The sequence below is a fragment of the Sebastes umbrosus genome, chromosome 21, assembly GCF_015220745.1.
Source record: "Sebastes umbrosus isolate fSebUmb1 chromosome 21, fSebUmb1.pri, whole genome shotgun sequence".
In the NCBI taxonomy this organism is placed as follows: Eukaryota; Metazoa; Chordata; class Actinopteri; order Perciformes; family Sebastidae; genus Sebastes; species Sebastes umbrosus.
Genome location: NC_051289.1, coordinates 4,264,102 through 4,287,243, shown reverse-complemented (window position 1 = coordinate 4,287,243; position 23,142 = coordinate 4,264,102). Strand labels below are relative to the sequence as shown.

The 23,142-nt window shown below is 41.8% G+C and overlaps 1 protein-coding gene across 2 annotated transcripts in view; it reads right to left on the bottom strand.

Annotated features, from left to right (window-relative positions):
• Window positions 1-10,358: 10,358 nt before the first annotated feature.
• The window catches only part of epc1a (enhancer of polycomb homolog 1 (Drosophila) a), a 38,740-nt gene continuing 25,956 nt past the window's right edge, over window positions 10,359-23,142 (bottom strand). For both annotated transcript variants that reach the window (XM_037756756.1, XM_037756755.1), the window contains 7 exons: window positions 22,900-22,989; window positions 22,520-22,668; window positions 20,132-20,553; window positions 14,838-14,983; window positions 14,270-14,411; window positions 12,631-13,045; window positions 10,359-12,028 (listed from right to left, as the gene is read on the bottom strand). In XM_037756756.1, the coding sequence (XP_037612684.1) occupies window positions 11,956-12,028; window positions 12,631-13,045; window positions 14,270-14,411; window positions 14,838-14,983; window positions 20,132-20,553; window positions 22,520-22,668; window positions 22,900-22,989 (1,437 nt within the window). In that variant the 3' untranslated portion in view covers window positions 10,359-11,955. The remainder of the gene's footprint in view (window positions 12,029-12,630; window positions 13,046-14,269; window positions 14,412-14,837; window positions 14,984-20,131; window positions 20,554-22,519; window positions 22,669-22,899; window positions 22,990-23,142) is intronic.

Genomic DNA, 23,142 nt, shown 5'->3' with positions numbered 1-23,142 from the left:
TCGCCAAAATTTAGCGTAAGTTTGGAGTGTCATTTAACCTTGTGACATGACCCAGTTTGACCCTGACATGGTACCAATGGATTCATTAGATGTTTTAGTTTCATATGATGCCATCTTCACTCCAGCTTTAAAACCGAGACCGAAAAATCACAAGTTACAAATTAGTGGCGTTAAAACAAATTTGCCTTATTATTGCGTTAACTTTCACAATCACTATTAATTCCATATATCAATGTACACATACATAAACACAAAAATAAAATAGTCAAGAATAGCAAAATGTATTCTATAACTGGTGATTTGTTTGCTGCTCCGATCGACTGACAGCTCAGGTTGTAAACGGATGAGGTTTCACATCACAACCTCAATTTCATATTTTTGGAACAGGAGTGGAATGACTCATTTGTTGTGAAAATGATGAGGCGGAAATTAAAACAAAACGAGATGCTTCTTTGTCAGCGGTGCCCTGGTTCAATCTGACCCACACCATTAACTGCACCGTGGGGGGGGGGGCTACATGTTTATTCAGCTGAAGGAGCTCCGTGATTGTACGACAGGAGATGTGATGTGACTAAATTTCCAACCAGGCGCTCACTGCCGGCGGGGAAAGCAGATTGATAAGGTTTGACTTCCTGCTCGGGAACTTAAGACATGGACAATCATTTGTATCCACATTACTATCCTTTACATCATTGACCGAAATGGGATTAATAAAGTCATGAATGTCAGGTGAATCCTAGAGCTACAATGTGAATAGAAAAGCAGAGACATATCATCCATTTGCCCTACTCTCGTGATTTAAAAATGTACAAAAAAAACATTAACAAGCATTGGTCACAGAGCTGCTTCATATATCAGAAAACCCTCAAAGGACGAAGACGAGGAGAATGTAAAGCCAGTCATGGACAGGGAAAAGAAGGCTACATGAAATGCAAATCATGCAAAGTGAAGTGAGTTTGAGGTAAATGTGTTTTTAGAAGTAGCATTACGCTAGATCACCAGTGTATTGTGGGTCATTTTACGTTGTATTCTGATGAAATCATACAGTGTTAAAGGGGTCTTTAAGTTACTGAAAGGGTGACCTGAGGCAAAGACAAACAATGATCCGATTTGTCTATAGCCCCTTATACTGAACTAAAAACAAACAAACACTAACACTCGTCCCTTTTTCAGCGCTTTCTTTGTCATGCCAGCCACAAATTCCGTCCGTCTACGTCCATGCAGCGCTCGAACATCGTTCCAAAATAGTCAGCTACAAGTTTGAAGAGAGTATGAACAAGTAACAGATATATAGAAAGAAGGAACCACCGTGACATTTTTACTAGCCTCTACTGTTCACTAACCCTGCCAGCGTGTTTGTGATGTCGAACGTGGTTTCTCGCGGGGTTTCCTGCGTTTAAAAAAAACTGCATATAAGCACTAATGTTGGTGGAAAAAGTACCACCTTAAATATATTATTTTCATTCTGAGTCATTCCATTATGTAGGAGCAGTTATTGCATACGATGTTTCTTCCCAAAGTGCAAATGGTTGCACAACTTTTTATGTCATGAAGGTTAAATGCATTGAAAGCACTTGGTCTTATTGGCACTCCAAAGAAAGACTTACATCTCCACTTGCATTATGAAGACTTGAGATTTGACTTGGATTAGTGAAATATGTCAAAGGTGCTAAATGTGAGATTGGGAGCATTTCTATTGCCTCCGCACGGCTCTCAACATGGCGACGGCTGAGCCGGCAGTTTGCAGCTAACAGCGTTAACAGCGCTAACAGTGGAAACAACGACCGGAGGGTGAGAGTACACTAAAGGCATGCACGGCCAGCCCGGCTATGTCAACAAAGAAGGCAGAAACTCTGATTACAACACAACACAGAGGGAGTGTGACTTCATTCTCTGCTCAGGTAGACATTGCTCCTCTATATCTTTACATAGCTACTAGTTGTTTGCTGCTTTATTAATGCTCTGGATATCGTATCACAACGTTCTTGTAAAGTTTTGTAGCTACTTTGGTCGCTGTTTTAGTGCTCTTGCTGCATCACCATTCATAAAACATATTAATGTAAAATGTTAATGTAAAAGTTGTATCGTCACAAAAGGAAGATCAAAGATCAGTATTATGAAAAAGATTCAGTCAGTGTCCCTCCTCTATCTTTACATCTGCTTTTCTGACCTGATCAATAAAGTTTCACATAATTATCAGAGGAAGAGCGAGGCAGACGCAGCTACAGGCAACCTTCAAAGAAAGCTAAGTCCCCTGGATGTATAATGGAGGAGAACTAAAGAAGCCGTCTCTCATTAACATTCCCCACAGTCACCTTCAACAATGCATTTGCCTTTACTGCGAGTGGCCGCACTCAGCGGGGAGATGGATTTCTCTGCTCTCATGTCAGAATATTTTAATGTGTCATCAAAGTGGCAGCTCATTTCTGGCACAGCGAAACACTAAGCCCGAGCCAAACACTGGAACAAGGAGTCTGTCTGAGGGATAATATTAGCATACTGCCTCCGAGGCTTGATACGAGAACACATTCACACAAGACTTTATTTATGGTGCAGTGATTGTGGACCTTTTGTGCCACTGGCATGAAATAGAGATTGCAGCGCAGGGTGTGGATGCATGTAGTGTGTGTCTGGGTGGGTTCTCTTTCTCTGATTCAGGCAGAGCACTGTGACAAGTCTGTTAAATCCTAGCTCTGTTTAAACACACCCCGGCTTATCGGGCCCGTATTCCTCAGAGCATCCAAGGAACAGGCTTTTTCCTCATATTTCAACCTGCGCACGGAAACCGCAAACTCAGAGAACATTTTTCGATGCAGCCGAGAAGTTTAAAGAACAATTCGACATTTTGGGAAACATGTCAGAGTGAGATGAGGAGATCGATATTCATTTAATCTTTGTGCTCCCTGTATAGAAATCAGTTTGCGGAGTTTAGCACAAAGGCTGGGACCTGAGGGGAAACACAAAAGTTGCTTCACCGAAAACTAAACTTCCCAACAACTCCTAATTTGTCCCATGCATATGCTTTATCTTGTTTAACCGAGGCACTGTGGTTTTAGCAGTATTTGTACGGTATTTCTTCTTCTCTACGCAGAAAATCTGATGTCAAATGCCATCAAAAAAAAAAGGCCGTGCAGGTCATGTCACACCCTGGGATCCAGTAAGCCTTTTTACTGTACACATCCATTACACAATGCAGCTAAGAAGGACGTTTACTGACATTTAAACATGTTCACTATTTTCTAAAATGATGTCAGGCTGCCTGCAGGGGCTGCAGACAAACATGCAGCCTAACCTGCTAGAGAGCAAAAAGAGTGTAGCTGTGCTTGTTGGCCTCCACACACCTCCCACCTCCTGTACATCGTATATGTACCATGTGCACTGTTCCCATCAAGAAGAACACCAGGTGGCTGTAACATTACAGATGGCAGACCCCTAATTAAAGCAGCTATAATCAATATTTCTATATTAACAATGGCTCAAATGACTTTGTGTAATGTAAAAAGGTTGCTGGTAGACGGACGCAAACAATTATCTTCCAACTCTGCAGCTGTTTTTAGTGACAATGCTCTGATGTGCCCTGTACCAAACAGCAGACAGCTAGCTGGTAAAGAAAATGTAGTATTTAGCAGCTAAATAGGCAGATATTTCCTTCAAAAAGAGAGGATACATATTGGCTTTATATTCATCAGGTGGGCAAAAAAGGCTCTAAAGCAGTGGTCTCAAACTCAATTTACCTGGGGGCCGCTGGAGGCAGAGTCTGGGTGAGGCTGGGCCGCATCAGGTATTCCACAAAAAAAGCTTTGTTAAAAAAAAAACAATCTTCTCAAACGTCATTATTAACAGTTCTTTAACTTGAATGGGTTCTTCTGAACATGAACGGTTCTTCTGAACATGAATGGAACATTGGAGAACATGAACGGTTCTTCTGAACATGAACGGTTCTTCTGAACATGAACTGTCCTGAACATGAATGGAACATTGAAGAACATGAACGGTTCTTCTGAACATGAACGGTTCTTCTGAACATGAATGGGTTCTTCTGAACATGAATGGTTCTTCTGAACATGAACGGTTCTTCTGAACATGAACGGTTCTTCTGAACATGAACTGTCCTGAACATGAATGGAACATTGAAGAACATGAACGGTTCTTCTGAACATGAACGGTTCTTCTGAACATGAATGGGTTCTTCTGAACATGAACGGTTCTTCTGAACATGAACGGTTCTTCTGAACATGAACTGTCCTGAACATGAATGGAACATTGAAGAACATGAACGGTTCTTCTGAACATGAACGGTTCTTCTGAACATGAACTGTCCTGAACATGAATGGAACATTGAAGAACATGAACGGTTCTTCTGAACATGAACGGTTCTTCTGAACATGAACTGTCCTGAACATGAATGGAACATTGAAGAACATGAACGGTTCTTCTGAACATGAATGGGTTCTTCTGAACATGAACGGTTCTTCTGAACATGAACGGTTCTTCTGAACATGAATGGAACATTGAAGAACATAAACGGTTCTTCTGAACATGAATGGTTCTTCTGAACATGAACGGTTCTTCTGAACATGAACGGTTCTTCTGAACATGGCCTCTATTGCGTCTCCCACTTTTCCTGAAATTGTCTGTGCTCGTCACCAACCTTTCTCTTCACTGCAGGCTTTGAAAAAGACATGATATATATTCATTCCACTTGGTGTCACTCCACAGTAAAGCTGTGCCTGCTGTGTTTGTGTCGCTCTGCAGTTACACCACCAAGCCGCTAGTTGGCGGCGTCTCTATGAGTTTCTTCTTCTTCTTGTACTACAAACAGAAACTGAGCGCAGTTGGAGCTAATAACTGTTGAACCACAGAGCTTTTACTGACATTACTGCAACGCCGAGAAGAGAACATATGTCTGAGTGGATCTGTGTGAACAAACATTGAACAGATGGAGGCAGAGAGAAGTAGAACTTGGTCCTGGCCGCTCAGCATCGCGGAGAGACTGGACCAATCACAGCTGTTGCGGTCTGCGCCGCCGCGACGTGTAGTTCCATGTCTGGAGAGGTGGAGTCAGGCTGCGGCGTCGATTCAACGCAGAAGTATAAATCAAGCTTTAATCAAGCTTATGCGATGTTACACGGGCCGCCATAGTTGTTGTGAAATGTTTCTCTGCTTGCATCAAGCCCGGCCGATTGCCCGCCCCCGGGAGCCACATACCCCGCTGTGATTGGTCGGTTCGTTCAGCTCGGGCTCGCGCAACAAAGGGACCTTCCACGGCAAACTGCCATTCACATAAAGCCCGCGGGCCGAGGGCGCGTGGTTAGCTCAGTCGGTAGAGCGGGCGCTCATGTAACAAGACTTGGTCCTGACCGCGGCGGCCCGGGTTCGAATCCGGCCTGTGGCCCTTTCCGCATCCACTCTCTCTCTCCCCCCTTTCCAAGACTCTATCCACTGTGCTGTCAATAAAAATGAAAAAATGCCCCCCAAAAAAAAACTTTATAAAAAAAAAAAAAAAAAATTTGCAGCGGCACTACCATTAAACTTTCATATCAAGGTGGGGGCCACAAAATATCGTCTTGCGGGCCGCGAGTTTGAGACCCCTGATTTAGCATAAAAAAAATATGCTAAAACCATAACATGTCAAACTGCAGCCCAACAGGCAACAACAGCTGTCAGTGTGTCAGTGTGCTGACTTGACTATGACTTGCCCCAAACTGCATGTGATGATCATAAAGTGGGCATGTCTGTAAAGGGGAGACTCGTGGGTACCCATAGAACCCATTTACATTCACATATCTTGAGGTCAGAGGTCAAGGGGCCCCTTTGACTATAGCCATGGCAGTTTTTCCTCGCCAAAATTCAGCTTAAGTTTGGAGCGTTATTTAACCTCCTTCACGACAAGCTAGTATGACATGGTTGGTACCAATGGATTGGATGGTTTACTAGTTTCATATGATTCACTCTAGCTTTTTCACTCTGAGCCCACTACAATCTCCAAAAGATCGATTGCATTAATGCGTTAAAGAAATTAACCCATAAGAACCCACGGTGTCACACGCCCTTTAAACGTTCTGGAAAGTTCCTTATAAAGCTTTATCCTTGACTTTAACTCATGGAGTCCCTAAGTGACACATACTGAACATCCTGATGGGTCATGTGACAGGTCATGTGATTTTGTGTTTCCATAGCAACATTTCCAAGATGTCTGTGTGCCAGGTTAACACATGTGACAGAACTAGCTAAATTGAAAAAGCTTATTTTTTGTTGCTAAAGGTAAGAATCAAGCCATTTAAGAATTGTAATACTTAAATAACATGTCCTTTATTACATTTAAACTGTTGTGATCACATTTCTTGAACAAATTGATATAAAACAAATCAGATGAATGTCGTTGAGACATATATGTCACATCGGGCCTTTAACCTGAAAATTGTCACGGAAAACCTGATGTGACATTAATGTCACAATAAGAAAAATGATTATGATCTGCTCAGTTAATTTAGCTGATTCAATGATATTTAGTTAATATATTTTATATTGTTCAATTCAGGGCATATTAAAACAAATGTTAACAAAAAATCATGTTATATTAATTAAATTATTAATAAAATGTATAAGGAAACAATTTTCGCCTATCAGTAAATAAAATAAACAGACAAACAAGATTTTTCTACCCTATATCAGTTATATTTCAATGCCATTTTATTTTTTCTGTAGTATGGATAACAAGAAGCAATACAGTGTTCAGGATGCACTGGCAGTCATCCAGGGAGATGACAGTGATTTTTGTGTTGTAAAACAAATCTGAAAAAAAGATTTTGTTGTTAAACCTAAGAAGTAAAGTTATAATTTTGTGGAAATGCAAATAAAAAGACAAGTTTTTGTTACCAAACACAAAAATACTGTCAGGCTGATTTATGTTCAAATGAGGAATAAATTTACCATAAACGCCCAATGTGACGTAATATGTAACTTTACAGGTCTTTAAAGACATTTTGAAAAAAAATTCAGAAATGTGTTCTATGTGGTCTCTTTAGTCTGTATTATATCCCCCATAATTTTCCTTGAAGGAGAAATGGGTCCGGGTTCTTATGGGTTAAAAGAAAACCAAACAGCTCTGGTTTGAAATTCTCAGACTATATTTCATGGTCCTCAACGAGACAGGGCCAAAAGATTAAGCAATGCCGGATGACCTGTATTAGTTTGTACATTTAGTTGTTGTATATTCCTATAAAAATATTCAATTAGTCAAATGATTTGCAACCTGCTGTGTGAAACTGCAGTTTTGAAGATGAAAACTAGCCATTAGGCTAAATCTGGCACATTAACATCATAACGATGCCAATTCATTTGCATTTCCCCATATCATTAAAGAAATGACTTAAAGTAAAACTAAAGTAAGAGTCACCAAGTTATTATTTTAGTGTCATTCCTGTTTTTGGGCGAGGAATATATATATATTGTTATAAATGGTTAAACAAACAAGATATAATGTGTTAATTAGTGAGCTTTGGATGTGCTGGTAGGCAGATGGTAGGCTTCCAGCCTTTATGCTAAGCTAAGCTAATCGTAACGGACAAATAAGAGAGGCATCAATCCTCTCATCTAATCCTTGCCAATAAGCACATTTCCCAAACTGTCGTACTATTTCTTTAAGGGGTAATATGGCTGAAGTAAGTGACTACGGGTTTCTCACCAAAGTGCCACAGCGGTACACTGCTTTATCTCTCACATCACAGCATTCAGGATGAAACCACCTCACTTGTGGTTAACAGAAAGCTCGAGCAGCTCTTCACCCTCCAGTTTCTCTGAACTGCCGTTACAGAGAAAAGCACTAGTACTTTGCTGCCACTGCTTTGCACCTCACAGTCCGCAGCCTGTGTGACTCATTTCCTTTGCAGAGAGGGCCTGAGCGCTTCAGCCGCACTTCAAAACACTGCAGAGAGGAGTAGGGCCAAACACCAATGCCACTGCTCCGGCTCCAGTATTTATCACAGCCGCAGTTGAGAGAAATAGAGTTCAAACATGGCTTGGCTGTTAAACTGACAACCCACATTCTGTTTACCCTTGTTCTGACTTGTAATTAAGTGTGCATGTCATTTCCTGTTCTTGATTACTTGGAAAGCGGAGTCACATTTCACAGAACCAGGGTGCCAGTCACCGCTTGAACCGCTGCCTCTGGCCTCGCACCTGTTGTCTGACACCGCGGGGAGACACAAAGTGTGAGCAGTGTTAACAGGCCTGGCAATCCGCCCGTCCAATCGCTACCCTGATCGCGACATCTGACCCAGTGGTGGCCAACAGCTGCACCACGTTTTTTTGTCACCGCCCCGCCTGTCGCGCCTTTAGATATCCCCGCTTATTCCGAATGCGTCACGGATGCAGAGGAATCTGTTTGCAAAAGCCAAAAGACTTTTTTTCAGAGTAAACAATGCAAGTTTAAATTAACTTTCCTGGTGAGAATGTGGCTTGAGAGGATGAGTAACTCAAAAGTGAAACAAAAAAAAACTGGTGGTCTGGTGGACATTAACCCTCACACATGCTTAGTTCCCATTACAGACTAAATTACAGCCGAGAGAAAGAGAAAGAAGCTGCAGACTCGGTTTGCACGCACATAAGTCATTTCGGGGGAACAAAAATGTGTAGTGAATTTAATGGAAAAATACCAAGATATGAGCTAGAGTTGCGGCTATCTTCCCCAGAGGACATCAGTGATTTATTTCCGCCACAAAGCTACTGTTAACACCCAGAAAAGTTGATGAGAAAAACAACTTTATTTCAGGTCCGCACCAAAAAAATGTCTCGCTGTAGTTAATGAGAAAGCATGTGGCGGGGGGTAAACGCCCACCCTGCAGATTGTGAGGTGGGCCAGTTGTCTTACTGCTGACTGATTTCTCTTCTCCCAACAGGAATAATAATCTGTGGTTGAATGATGCTGGCAGCGCTCCAGCAGGGCTGAATTGGAAAACTTGGGAGTAATTTGGCCTCTGATGGGAAAGTGATATCTATACAGCTGAGTTGCTACGGGGAATTAGTGTGTGTTGTTTTATTCTTCTTGAGACACTGATGCAGAACAAACTGTAAAGTGTGTGCGGAATACAGTTACACTTTACAGGACCACTGCTGCTCCAAAGGTAACTAATTAACACATTATATACAGTTTTTTAAAACAGAAACCAAAGAATGAAATCGACAAATTGTAGTTTTGATGTGTCGGTGTTGTGCTGAATACTGTTTCCCCGTCAACACGTGTTCCCCCTAACTCAGGGGTCAGCAACATGCGGCTCCGGAGCCACATGCAGCTCTTTAGCTCCTCTCCAGTGGCTCCCTGGGGATTTTAAAAAATGGAAACTGTTTTTTGTTTGCATTTTCATTTATATTTATAATTGTTGTAGGTCTATGGTACGACGGTACGACGGAGTATTAGGGTCACATTGAGAGAGAAAAAAAAAAATCTGAGATTTCGAGAATAAAATAATATTACGAGAATAAATTCATAGGTTTACAAGAAAAAAAGTTGTAATATTATGAAAATAAAGTCAAAGGTTTAAGAGAAAAAAAAGTGGTAGTATTATGAGAATAAAGTCACTTTTTTTCTCGAAAAATTATGATTTTATTCTTGTAATATTACGACTTTTTTTTCGTAAAATTATTACTTTATTCTCGTAATATTATGACTTTTTTCTCGTAAAGTTATGACTTTAAATAACATAGAATCAGCTGTATAGATATCACTTTCCCATCAGAGGCCCAAATTACTCCAAGTTTTCCAATTCAGCCCTGCTGGAGCGCTGCCAGTATCATTCAGCCGCAGATTATTATTCCTGTTGAGATCAGTCAGCAGTAAGACAACTGGCCCATCTCACAATCTGCAGGGTGGGCGTTAACCCCCGCCACATGCTTTCTCATTAACTACAGCGAGAGATTTTTGGTGCAGACTTGAAATGAAGTTGTTTTTTTCTCATCAGCAGCTCTGGTGGACATTCCTGCAGTCAGCAAGCCGATGGCACGCTCCCTCAAAACTTGCGACATCTGTGGCATTGTGTCGTGTCACAAAACTGCACATTTTAGAGCGGCCTTTTTATTGTGACCAGCCCAAGGCACATTATCAGTAACAGTCATGCTGTTTAATCAGCAGAAGTGCTCACTAATGCAGATTTAAACAGATGTGAAGAAGCTGTTTGTGTGCGTAGATAAAGATCTTTTATTTCAACTTGTGGAAAATGGAAAAACAAAAGTGTTGCGTTTATATTTTTTGCTCAGTGTAACTTTTTGCATTGAGGTGAAGAGAGAAGTGTCAGAGATAGGTACTGTAGTGAAGACACAAACACACACACAAGTATATAAATGACACAGAGTCCAAACGGTTCACATTTAATGCCCTGGGCTTTATTGTCTTATTTTAGTGAGAGTTCTGTCACATTTTTTTTTAGTCTTTTCAGCCTCCAGGTGGGACAAGTAAACCTCAAGGATATATCCTGCCATTGGACTGGGCATTCAGATTCAGACAAAGACGAGAAGCACTACTAAGTAATGCTGCCTTTGTGCCTAACTCTTCACAGAAGAGAGTACATATAATTCCCCAAAGGAAGGCACCCAATACTTGTGGTTTTTGGCCTTGCAGCCGTCTGGAGATTATTTTTTCAAAGAAAAAAGGAAAATAAAGAAAACAGGGGGAAGAGGGAGGAGAAAACTGCTGTCTTTCCCCCCAACACCCCTCCGCCCCCCTCATTAGCATTTTTTTGTTATTAAAAACTGGAATGATGAAACACGTACAGCGATTACTGCCCATTCACCTCCCTTATCACCTATGCATGAACAAGTAACAAATTAACAAAAGAATGAAGTCTTTCAATTAACGAAAAGCTTACAATCAAGTTTACCACAAGAACAAGAGAAAAAACAAAATACAAAAATAACTGAATTTTTTGTTTTACAAAAATGTTTGTGGGATAAAACAAAATATCAAAAGGGGACTCCGCTTGCATGAAAATGAAGAACAACCCCTTTTTAAAAACAAAAAATACAAAAGCAGCATTAATATTTATCAAAAAACCATGAACAAAAACGTCACAAAAAAATAGTGCTTTAATCAGAAGCAGCAGAGGCTTCTGGGAAGAGACTTCATCCCTGTTTTGTTACTTGTGTTTGGGACAATGTTAATGGAAGCTCCCAGGAAGAGAGGAGCACCTCTCTTCAAGTGAACCGCAGTCACCCGCCAACACACCGCCTCATCTTCATCCTCCTCCTCCTCCTGGCTCTCCTGGCCTCCCGGTCTGTATGTATGTCACCATTGATTTTTCACATGATCCACAGAGAGAAGCACAGGGACCCAAAATAAACGTGGGGGGGGAACCTGCTTTGTGTTCACAATATACAAAAATACCCAGGAGTCCGTAGCTACCTAACATTTACTACAGCACAGGAACCAACGAAGGTACAGTGTACAAATAAAAAAACAAAACAAACCAAAAACAAAAACAAAAAAACTGTAAACACAGCACAATAAATAGATAAAAACAGCAGGCTCCGCACCATGCACATGATGTGATAAAACTCTTCTCTATACAACTCCCAACATCTCTCACACTCGCCACAAGTTACTTGGCTTTCTTTTTTTTCTCCTTTAAGTTTGACTCCCAAGTGCAAAACATCACAAATGGACAGTTTCTGTATTCAAGTAATATATACAAGGGGGATATTACAAATATGTAGTTACTGTACAGATACTAATTTTTGCCATATTCATAATTTACAGATGTCGATCTTTTTACTTTTAACAGTAACAAAAAAAACAAAAACAAAAAAAAGGTTTAAAAAGTATGAGAGATGAGAATTGCAAGCGAGCGGCCCCGCGGCCACCCGTCATTCTGTCAGTCTGCATCAGAGTCCTGCTGTCCCTTTTTGCATTCCCGATGCTACGATGCACAGCACCTAAAGAGTGGACTCTTCACTGCACCGCTACTACGTCACCTCCATGGCCACTGTGTTGTCTGCTATACTGTTCAGTGCTGGCTTGTCTTCGTCGTGATTATCCCTGTGGGGAGGAAGAGGAACGCGGAGATTAGCGCTCATGTTCTTTCACGTTTTATCTCCTTGTGTTACTTTGTCAAAAAGACGGTATCTTTAACTGTCCCAGATCTCAGTCAACAGATCTCTCTTTCTCTGAAGAGCTCTGATGTAACATTATTCCAGCTCTTCTTACAGGCAGCTTTATGTGGATTCTCAGTTATCTCTGGCAGACACTGCGTTGGCAATATTTGGGTGCCAGGTCCAACTGAATACTTTAAACCAGGGATTGTGTGTTGATGCGAAGGCTTAACTGTTGCTTATCCAGAAACAAACATTACATAAAAGGTAATCCGATACTGCTACAACAAGAGTGACAAACTTACAATAAAGTTATCTTCTGCATATTCTTGTTTTTTGTCTGTATTAATCGTGTCTGGAACACGGATGCGTTGTTTGAAACAATTCCATAAGGAACTTATCGTCTGATCGCCCACTTCTGTGTGGAGGCTTCAAGTCTGTGCAGCTTTGGTTCCAGTGTAAACTAATTACAGCCTGTGGCTAAGCGTCGGTTTATTCTGCATCAGTATGAAGTCATTCAAAACAAATGTCATTTTCTTACTGCCTCACCTTGAGCCCATGTCCATGGACGATGCTCCAGAGACTTTGGGCATCTGCAGGTTGGTGGTGGCCGACAGCTTTAAGGCAGAGGGTGGCACGTTGCCGAGGGTCCGGGGAATGTGGCGTCCGGCCAGGCTGGCGGCCGACGGCACGCTCAGACAGATGTTGTTCCCGATGAGGACCTGAGTGGTGGCGGGGGTGGCGTTGGCGGCGCTGCATCCCAGGATCCCCAGCGCTGCTGCTGCGTGGGCGCCGGGGGCCGAGGCGAGGGAGGTGGGGACGGCGTTGGCGGGCGAGGAAGGGGTGGCCGAGTTGGAGGAGGGCTGGAGGAACGTCGGGGCCATGGAGGTGGTAGTGTGTGTCGACTGGTTGGTCTGGTGAAGGGACGCGGTGGTGCTGGAGAGATGCAAGCCTTTGAAAACACCTGGTGAACAGAGAGACGCTCTCGTAAACGCACATGAAAACAAGTTTAATGAAAACAAGATCACCATCTGAATGTTCCCATGAACATGTTTCTCTGGCTAGACGCATTTTGGCACATTCAATGTAAATATACCAGTTAATGAGGCGCCCTCACACAATCTAATGCAATCTGATACAACAGCCGAGCAATAAATCACATCACTGTGAAGCTTATAATGTTCAGTTTTGTTGACGCCGTCAGTGAGGTGTTGATGCAACCGTTTGTAACGGTGCCCATGTATTAACCAGGTTTTCTTTTCCAAGTATGGCCCATGTACTGATCAAGTTATCTATGAACTATTATGACGACATATTTTGTAGCCCCTCCTCTCTATTACTGTCTCGCAATCAGCTTTCATCTACCTTTAAATTTGTTAGTACTCATTTTATTATATTAGGAACTTCCTTTTTTTCTATTCATTTATTTTCTACTCACTTATTTACTTACCATTATTATTGTATACATATAACACCTGGTGTTATATATATATATATACACACACATATATATTCCCTCTTTTACTCCTTGCTTTTATTTTATTTTTCTGTTTAAATTTTGTATTTATTTATTTATTTAATTTTTCTTCTTTTCTTTTCCCCTTACATAAAAATGCTGCTTATGGATTTAGATATGATGATTTTTTTTAAGGTATTTTCTTTGTCTTATTCATTTATATTGTATGATAAAATGAGTTTGTATCTTGGAGAACAAAGTACGGTATTTATGGATTAATTGAGTCAATAAATAAAAAGTAAAAAAAAAAAAGAAAAAGGTAATGGTGTAATAAATGCATCTCATTAAAATGTGTTTGAATGTTTCTCTCCATTCCCATTTATCATGAGGGAAAGGGGGGGAAGGCTACTGACACTACAAATATGTAGCCATGTGTGGACTTTAACAATTAAGACACAAAGAGTGATTTTTCCTTTTTGGATTGTTTTAATTTAAAGGATTTTTAGAGGCCTCAAGAAGCAAAAGTATCCAATATTTCAAAAGAAAAAGGAAGAATAATTAAAAAAAAGTTCATGTAACCAAAACATTTCCCTTTCTTATCCCATTAATCATGTGGAGCGGGGCCCCATAGTACAAAACATGACAGGCTGAAGTAGCTCTTCCTTTCTCCACTGAAAACTTAGACAGGAGTAAAAACTTTTTGGTTTAATTAGTAGAATAAGTGACACTCACCTGCTCCCGCCAGGACCCCGTTGACTCCACTCGCCAGCACCAGCTCCTCTTTGGACTTGAAGGCCAGCAGCTGGTCCGTGGTGACGAGGGCCGAAGCAGCAAACTGGGCGCTGGCCTGGTCCAACGTCTTGGACGCGAGAGCCTTTAGATGAAAACCAGATAGAGAACATGTGTTTCTGTGCCAAAGAACCTGACCGCTCTTTGCTAAAACTTATGAAACTGCAGAAACTACCGAGTCAGCACATCTGCTGCCAGACAGGAACTGAGCCAGTTGCATTAATACCGCTCGTGGGAATGAGGATGTGTCCCATTTCCTAAGGATGGGTGAACTGACCTTCAACTGTAAATGATTTCCATATTGGGAAAAGAACTCTTCTGTTTAACTAAGCTGGTCATAAAAGCACATGTGAGAAGTCCACACAACACCTGTGAGATAAAAAACGTCTTCCTCTCACAATACTTTTACACCCATAATGTCTGATATTGATCTGCTTTTTGGTGTTCAAAAAGTTCGACTATTAGCACAGGTGTAGTGGAGACTCTCAGCGGTGTGTCCGTCCCCGCTGACCTGTGTGTTGGTGGTGGTGGTGGTGGTGGTGGTGGTGGTTGGTGCAGGGATGTTGGCTTGTTGCTGCTGTTGGCTCTGCTCCAGCTGCTGTTTCTGCATGATGGCCAGCTGCTCCTGGTGCTGCTGGTACTGCTCTGCCGTGAACACTGTGGACAGGAAGGAGAAGATGCACCGGTCAAGACCACAATTTGGACATCGTTTACTGTGTGGTGCAGTCGGTTCACTCGGCATCTAGCAGACTCTTATCCAGATCAAGACACACACTGACAACAGATATACTTGGAGGGAAAAATCTCTGAAATATAACAAACTATTGCAGCTTTTTCGGACAGTACAACCTCTATTCCATGATGTAAAGAAACTTTACAGTCATTTAGCCTTATCAAACAGCATTCCTTATCAACATGCTCCCAGGATGCTTGTCAACTGGAATAGCAGTCACCGACATAAAGTGATTTTCTGTGTGTGTGTATACAAAAGCGATGCCTCAGTGGGCTTTCAGACAGAAAGAGCAAAAGGGTCTTGTTGATGTGGGCGTGTTGCTACCGGGGTTCAAGGTAAAAGAAAATGAAACACAAGCTAGAAAGTCCAGTTTGAAGGCTTATCAAACAACAAAAGTCACAAACAACGGTTTATACACCTGAGGCCTGATTGTACAGCTCTCTCTCTTCAAATTTGCACAATAGCGCAAGGTACACACTACGAGGTATTCTACCTGTGGTGTTATCTGTGTGGTCAAAACAGTCCTGACACAATGCAAACAGTATAGTAGCTAGAGCTGCACAATTAATCAAATATTAATCGTGCTTTGCTTTCACTTTCCACAGTTAAATGAACACGATCGACTGAGATACTGTTGTTTAAAATGCGTGCTCCGCTCATAGAAAACTCTGCTGCATATCAAATCAAATGCGTCCTAAACTAACAGTCAGCCACACGTGGGCAATCAAGATGGTTTGATTTCACTTTTGGCTTCACGCCGCTGTGTGCGCACCAACTTTCCTGAATGTTGAGTAATGTAGTATAATGTAAGAGTAATATACTGAATACCAAAAAGCAAAAATGCACTGAATTCAGGTGAAGAAGGACCATTAACAGGAATGTAGCACAAGGTGAACGTGAAAGCTGTGCTCTGTTGATTCAATTTAGGGTAAAACGTTTTAGTACAATTTTAATTTTGCTTGTGGGAGATGCACTGTGAATAAGGACCAGTCGGATTTTGATGCAACGATTTGTACTTTAGCAGGAATGTAGCACGACGTGAAAGTGAAAGCAGAGATCTGATTTGATTTGCATGTAAAAGAACTATAAAAATCAATGAATAATTGTGATCTCAATATCGATCAACAATAATCGTGATTTGTGCAGCCCTAATAGTAGCACATATTCCATATGAAGTCAGTATTTCACTGTATCAGAAATAGCAAGAACACTTAGACTCAAGCAATAAACTAATGAGGTCAAACTTGACAAAACTGCACATCTGCATGATATGACATTTCAAAATGGTATCACAACAAGGGCTGGGTGTTAACCCTCAATAAACCAACATGTTTAGAACTCTCAATATAAGGTACTGTATGTGAAAAAGTACTGTTTACTCCGGTATCTTGCAGGCTTTTTACACAGCAGGCATTTTGACTTGTCATAAGAGGAAAAGCACAGCTGTTACTAACAACATTAAGGATGCTCCGTTGTATTCAAGTGTCCCACGGAGCCACGACAGTGAGCCAGCATGCACAACATCAGAAACCTGAAACTGAAGCAGCTAAATGGAATTCAGCTCAGCAACAGGCTAAAATACACAATTGCTAACAACATGAACAAAAAGCACGATGCAACAGACGAGTCTTCACCAACAGCTAGAACACACCTGCTCCAAAAAAAGGGAGGAAAGGAAGAAAAACACTGAATTCCTGCATCAGAACTGGCTGAGATTAGACCTGAGATAAATGGCTTTCTCTGGAAAAACCACCAAAACAGAGCAACGCCCACTCATACCTCCATGATGTGGGTATAATTTACAACAAATAACATATGTTTTCCACCTCATTCCACTTTAATCACTGAAATAACCCTCAAGGTGGCAACCAGCGCTGCCAACTCCTCATGCTGAATTACTTAATTCCAAGAAAAACACAACGTTTAAAGTGGCGCCACTACTTTATAACTAGTTGTGAAGATTTGTCAATTAGCAGTATGTCTAATCCATCACAGTGCTAACAAATTCTTTACACAGAAGTTACCGCAGAGTAAAACACGTTTACAGCAACAAAAACATACCTGAGAAACAAATTCTTAACATTTCCAAGATTTGTGTAGCAACTCCATAATTGCTGACTACATTGACGTCAAGGCAAATTAAACCTGAGTATCGACAGGTGAGGAAGTTTGAGGCAGGTGAGGCTATGTTTCAGAGGTTTCAGAGGTTTCAGATGGATTCATATCCCTTGTAATTTGCTTTACATTCTACTACTATCCTGAGCCAGCCTAGTGTGGCTCAAATATTCACCCTTTCTACAGACCGAGTCCAACACATCTCATGAATCTATTTATACCAGACCACTTCTAATTGACTCCCCCAAGCCAGTGGAGCAGGAATTAATGTATTATAATATGGAGAGAGAGTTGAAAGCAGAAAGTGTGTGTGATTTACCAGCAGCATGGGAGCCCAGGCTGCAGCAGAGCAATCTACCTTTGAGGTGCCTCAGCAGCAAGCCTCAGCTAAACAACACGGAGCTGCCTTTTAACTTTTTATTCTAAGAATTGATTATTCACGTGCATAAAATCAATAAAACAACAGCACCTCACATCGTTTTATGCATGGAGAATTTTTCAATTACGTCCCTCCCCGTGCACACCACAAAAGGCAATTCTCGTACTTTTTTCTGTACAGAGAGGGATGAAGAGCGGAAGTCCTACAGAGAGGATCCTCTAATGGTCAAAGCAAGCAGCCTTTCCTGCCACCTCATCTGGCTGAGCTCTAAACAATCTGATTGGTTCATAGCCGTGATATAATAACCACATATCACTGCTATGACGTTTTATTCCTTTGCACTTTCAGTATCACTCCGCATCTAAGAAAAGACGTTAGACTGATGTGTTGTCATGGTTGCTTAGCGACAGGGTCACAGAGGGATCACTTCCGGAAGAGGTTACAGACACAAAGTTAGTTGCTAAAACCCGTTACAAAATGGAAACGTTTCAGGTTAACTTCAATAAAAGTAGTGGATTTAGCCATGCCCATCTCCAGAAAACAATCCACCTGCTAAACGACGTGCAGCGCTACGTTAAGAGGAGGTTCCACAATGTTTCCCAGAATCTGCAAACAAGCAGGAACGCAGCAGCAATACACTAACAACTGCCTCCGCAGCACCACCTTTCCATAACTATCTGATGTGGTTCTTGACACAAGAGAGATTACGGCCATTAGTAGCCACAGGTGTGAAACCTCTCTCCAGAGCAACTGGCAACCGAAACTCATGGACCGGAGAAAGTGGAGCAACATCCTCGCCACGCCATGCAACACACCTCCATTGCACAAAAACAAACAAACCTAGTACAAGCAGTTATCAAAGTCATCCTACTGATGCTGGACGGTTTCTCAGTGGTTGCACAATAAATGGCAACATACAAATAAAGTAAATAAATAGACAAATCATGAGATCAATATAAGACTAGCTTGTGTTCGTTCCATGTTAGCAACCGCCTCGTTATGTGCAGGAAGGATGGCCTATTATATTGTGAACATTATTATTCATTAATGAAAAAACATTTAAACTGGAATGTGTCTATAACTTTCATATCGCCATACTCGGTGACCTTTTTATAAAAGCTTTTGCTTTGCAGAGAAGCGTAGCAATGTGCCACCAAAGGCAAGGAAGAAGAGGACTGCAAGCTGGCAAGCATGGATATTAACATGCATGATTTAAAATATCGATCTATGCAAATGTCTTCTGGGGAAAGAAATACATTAATAACATGTGTTAGATCTCAAGGATACACACGATGCGTTTTGGTAAGAATAGCTGCATGTGAGCATAAGTTCCTTTTGCCCCAGGCTTAAACATCTGGGATTGTTTTTATATGCATTTTTAAGATGTATTATTAAACTGAAATGTGTTAATCAAGTAGCTAACTCCTTAAAGGAACAACTGAGTGCGTAGGTTGTGTGCGTAACATTGGCATATGTGAGAGAGAGCGTGTGTGACGGTGAGTATGACGTTAGCAGTAACGTTACAGCTGTGAACGTAGCAGTGTGTGTACAGTTTAGGCTATTTGTCGGTGACTAAATGCTCCTCAAGACTCAAGCCAAGTTCCTGTGTCTTGCTTCCCACCTGCTGATTCAATTGAAAGAAACAACAACACTTGGCCGCCAAGCCAAACAACCTTTCTGGTGTAAACCCTGTTGTTGGTTTGCAAGAAAACAAAGCATCTTTAATATCTTCGGTTTCACCAGGCTACTGGTGACATTGTTGCTCATCAGTGAGCAGGACTGTGCCATTGCAGTATTTGATTAACAGGGCTGTTACATCAATGTGATAAGCCAAGAGACACCCTTATCTAGTTTCACATGGGTATAAACATACAGTGATAGAAGATTGTATGCATATCATTCAACCCCGCCTTCTATTTTGACCAGACAAACTTCACTGTTATTGGTCAGGACACTTCTTGGCCAATATGGGGAGCAATAACAATGAGTAACAGACCACCAGCGTACGACAAATTACACAAAAACCAAGATCAGAATGTAAAAATAATACAAGATCACACTCTAGGACAACCTAAAAGACAAACTAAGAGCGGTCTAAAACAAACAATAAAGATAAATAACACCAATCTAAAACTTTCCAATTATAAATAAATGAGACAGAGTCACACAAAACGGCTTAAGACATGTTGGACCACACACCAAAACAAAGTACCTAGGTTCAAAGAGATGGATGTTGACATCTGATAACAGCAGTTGCAAAATGAACTCAAGACAAAGTGCATTTCTTACTGATGCTCAGACTAAATTCAACTTCTCTAATTACAGCACAGAGCGCACATATGGCGATCAAGCTTTGCTAAATTTACTCCCAGAAGTTACTGACACAATCACTAACGTTGTAGAATGACAGCTTATCAAAACTATATTAAATTCGCTCCTAGTGCAATAAAGCAACAAATGTAACTGTTCCACTCCGTGTTCAAGACCAATGAAAATATTTAGCTGTACAATTTTAAGACATACAATGCAAAGATGCAAAAGAAGACACTGAGCAGCACGATGGAAACAACTGACTCACCATTGACAGGGGTGGGGGGCGGGCCGGTGCGGTTCTGGGAGCTGGCTCCTCCAGACAGGGTCCGGGTTAGTCCTGACACTGTCCGGCTAAAATCCCTAAATCCTCTGCGAGACAAGTCTCCTCCACCCAAGGGGTGATGGGATAGCGTCCGTGGTCTGAAGTGCCTCCAGCGGCAAGATTTAATGTTCAAAAGAATCCGGCTGAGGTCCATAGGTGTTGGCGATGACGACGACGGGGGCGATGAGGAGGAGGGGCGGTGGGAGGAGCTGGTGGGGTCCGAGGTATTGGTTTCTGAGGTACTGGCGTTGGAGTTGCGGAGCGGAGAACTTGGAAGTGGTGTGGCGAGCGGTTCGGGCTCCGGGTCAGAGTCCAGGCTCTGACAGATGCTGTCTAGATCTGTGTGCGCTCTGTCCAACAAGATCCTGAAACAAAAAACAAAACTCATTAGAATAAATCCCCATCAGTGAGCCGTTACAAACCAATTGAGTCATTTGAGGTCAGATAAAATGAAAAACACGCTGTAGTCATTATCAGTATGTTACAACATCCTTTGGTTGTGACTGAGGTATTGCACAAGAGCGGCTATCCCTCGCATTCCATTCATTTAATTACAATGTGCAATGGGCCAGCACCAACTATAGCTGGGTATTGCACAAAAACACAGGACAAAAACATGCAGTTCTGCCATGAGTACAGAGCAGAACACTTATGTAATGGAACAGGAGTCAAGGTTTACAGACGCAATGCTGCAATGCTTAAAATCCAGAAAAAGAGAGAGGCTGTCCTCAACCAAAGAAATACTCAGTCGACTAACACTTGATTTTGTCGACTAATCGATTAGTTGATCTGTAAAACTGAGTTTCTCCACAAAGAATCACACAAAAGCACCACTTTAAATCTGGTGTTTACCAGAGATGTGACCATAAGTCTCTTAGAAATAAGTCATTCAGCATGAAAAAAACATAATCTTAGTCCACTAAGACCAAAACGACCGATTAGTCGACTAATCGACTAAGAGGAGGCAAATATTTTTTGGTTCGGCCTTAGGAAGGGCTGCACAATTAATCGAATATTAATTGCGATCACCATTTTGGCTTCCCCGAAACTAAATGAACATGATCGACTGTGATATTGATGTTTAAAATGTGCGCTAAGCACATAGAAAACTCCTTAACTAACAGCCAGCCACCAGGGCAATCCAGATGTTTTAGCTTCACTTTTGGGAAGCCGTCATGCGGTGTTATTTTGATGCAAAGATTTGTACATTAGCAGCAATGTAGCACAACATGGAAGTGAAAGTAGTGCTGTGTTTATTTAAATGTGGAAGTGCAATACAAATATTTTGTCCCTTAAATCAATGAATAATCGTGACCTCAATATTGATCAAAATAATTGTGATTATCATTTTGGCCATAATCGTGCAGCCCTAACCCGAGGCTATAGGAGCAAAGAACATGTTGTTAACTACATCTAAACTGTGCGCTGACATGTTTAGATGTCGTACCAACATTTCACAGGCACACTTCTGGTCTGCCGAAACAATCAGATCAAACTCCATGTTTTCTAACATCAAGTATTGCTATCATGAGAACGCATCATATTGAAGATTTTAATTCAGAGATGGACTGGTCCTTTGGTCTCCCTCGGGGAAGGCGATAAGCTTGATTGCTAGACAGAAACAGAACATTGCTAATCTGATGTGCGTCTGTGAAACAGATACCGCCTAACCCAGTTGGTCTCCTCGACAACACCTGGCATGGTGGAAGCTGCTGGCTAAACTCCTCCAGTCAGTGTGCTTTATTCAATCGTCTGTGTAATTACCGAGCAGATACGAGACAAAGCTGCAGGACATTTTGCAGAAGCTAAGTTTTTCTGATTTGTCCAGAGGCCACAGTGGCGGGTGAATCCCCAAAATGGGACTGTCATGTTCATCATTTTTCCCAGCCAGCTTGATATTCATAATAGAATGTGCCCGCCAAATGATCGCTGGTAACCTGCCAAAGAGCTGGTATGGTAAACAACCTCAGCAGCTCCAGCCAACACTTGGCTGAGTTTCCCCTACTCAGTATTGGTACTGGCAGCATTCCTACACACATTTCATTTCAAATTTCAACATTTTCTCTGACTTTGTTTCCTTAACTGAATTTGTAGGTTTTCATGAATATGATGAATGCATAAAGAGGGCAACGTGCTGATCATATCACACATATGCTTTACATCGCAAATGCCAGAAGCTTAAAAAAAAAAAATATGAAGTCATGCATATATCAGAATTTTTGATTTAGCAGGACTTGGAAACAATCCACTTCCATTTTCAGTGTGTACCTGCAGCATCACTGATCAAACCTCAACAAGTGTGAGGAAACCAAACAGTCAGACCGAACTCACCTGCCCCCTCTGCCCACGCGGCGTCGCGCCAAACCTATGCAGCGCCGTGGCATGTTCAGCGAGGTCAGACAGTAGCGGAAGCGTGGGTCGCCGAGCCCACCCTCTGACGGGCTTACCCAGGGCCAGTTGCCACTCTGGTCTGGACGAGACTGAGGGAAGGTGAAGAGGAGATGCAGGAAGAGAAAACAGGGGAGAGAGGAGACGTCACATATTAAATCTGAGAGCAAAGAAATATATTGGATAAGAAAAAGGGCGAGTCTTTTGTTATTGCATTGTGTTGTCCAGCAGAGTGTGGAAGACTAACGGCCAGGCCAGCCAGACTGGCCGGCCTGCTGTTGGCACTATAAATAGAAGCACGGGAGTCACAGGAGGGCACTCACAGCGTAGTACTGACAGCCGGCCTTCCTCCTGAACGCATAGCAGCCATCTGGGTCATTCTCCTCTTCTGCCTCGGAGGAACCTGAATGGATCTGTACAATAAAAACAACGAAAGTGAATGAAGAGCTTAGGATTTGAAACCACACCTAGCCAAGCATGATCTTTATTTGCTTAAGGACAGTCAATATTGGCTGGGTGATCATTCTCGGTTCTCATTTTTAATATTAGTTTCCATACTGAAACCA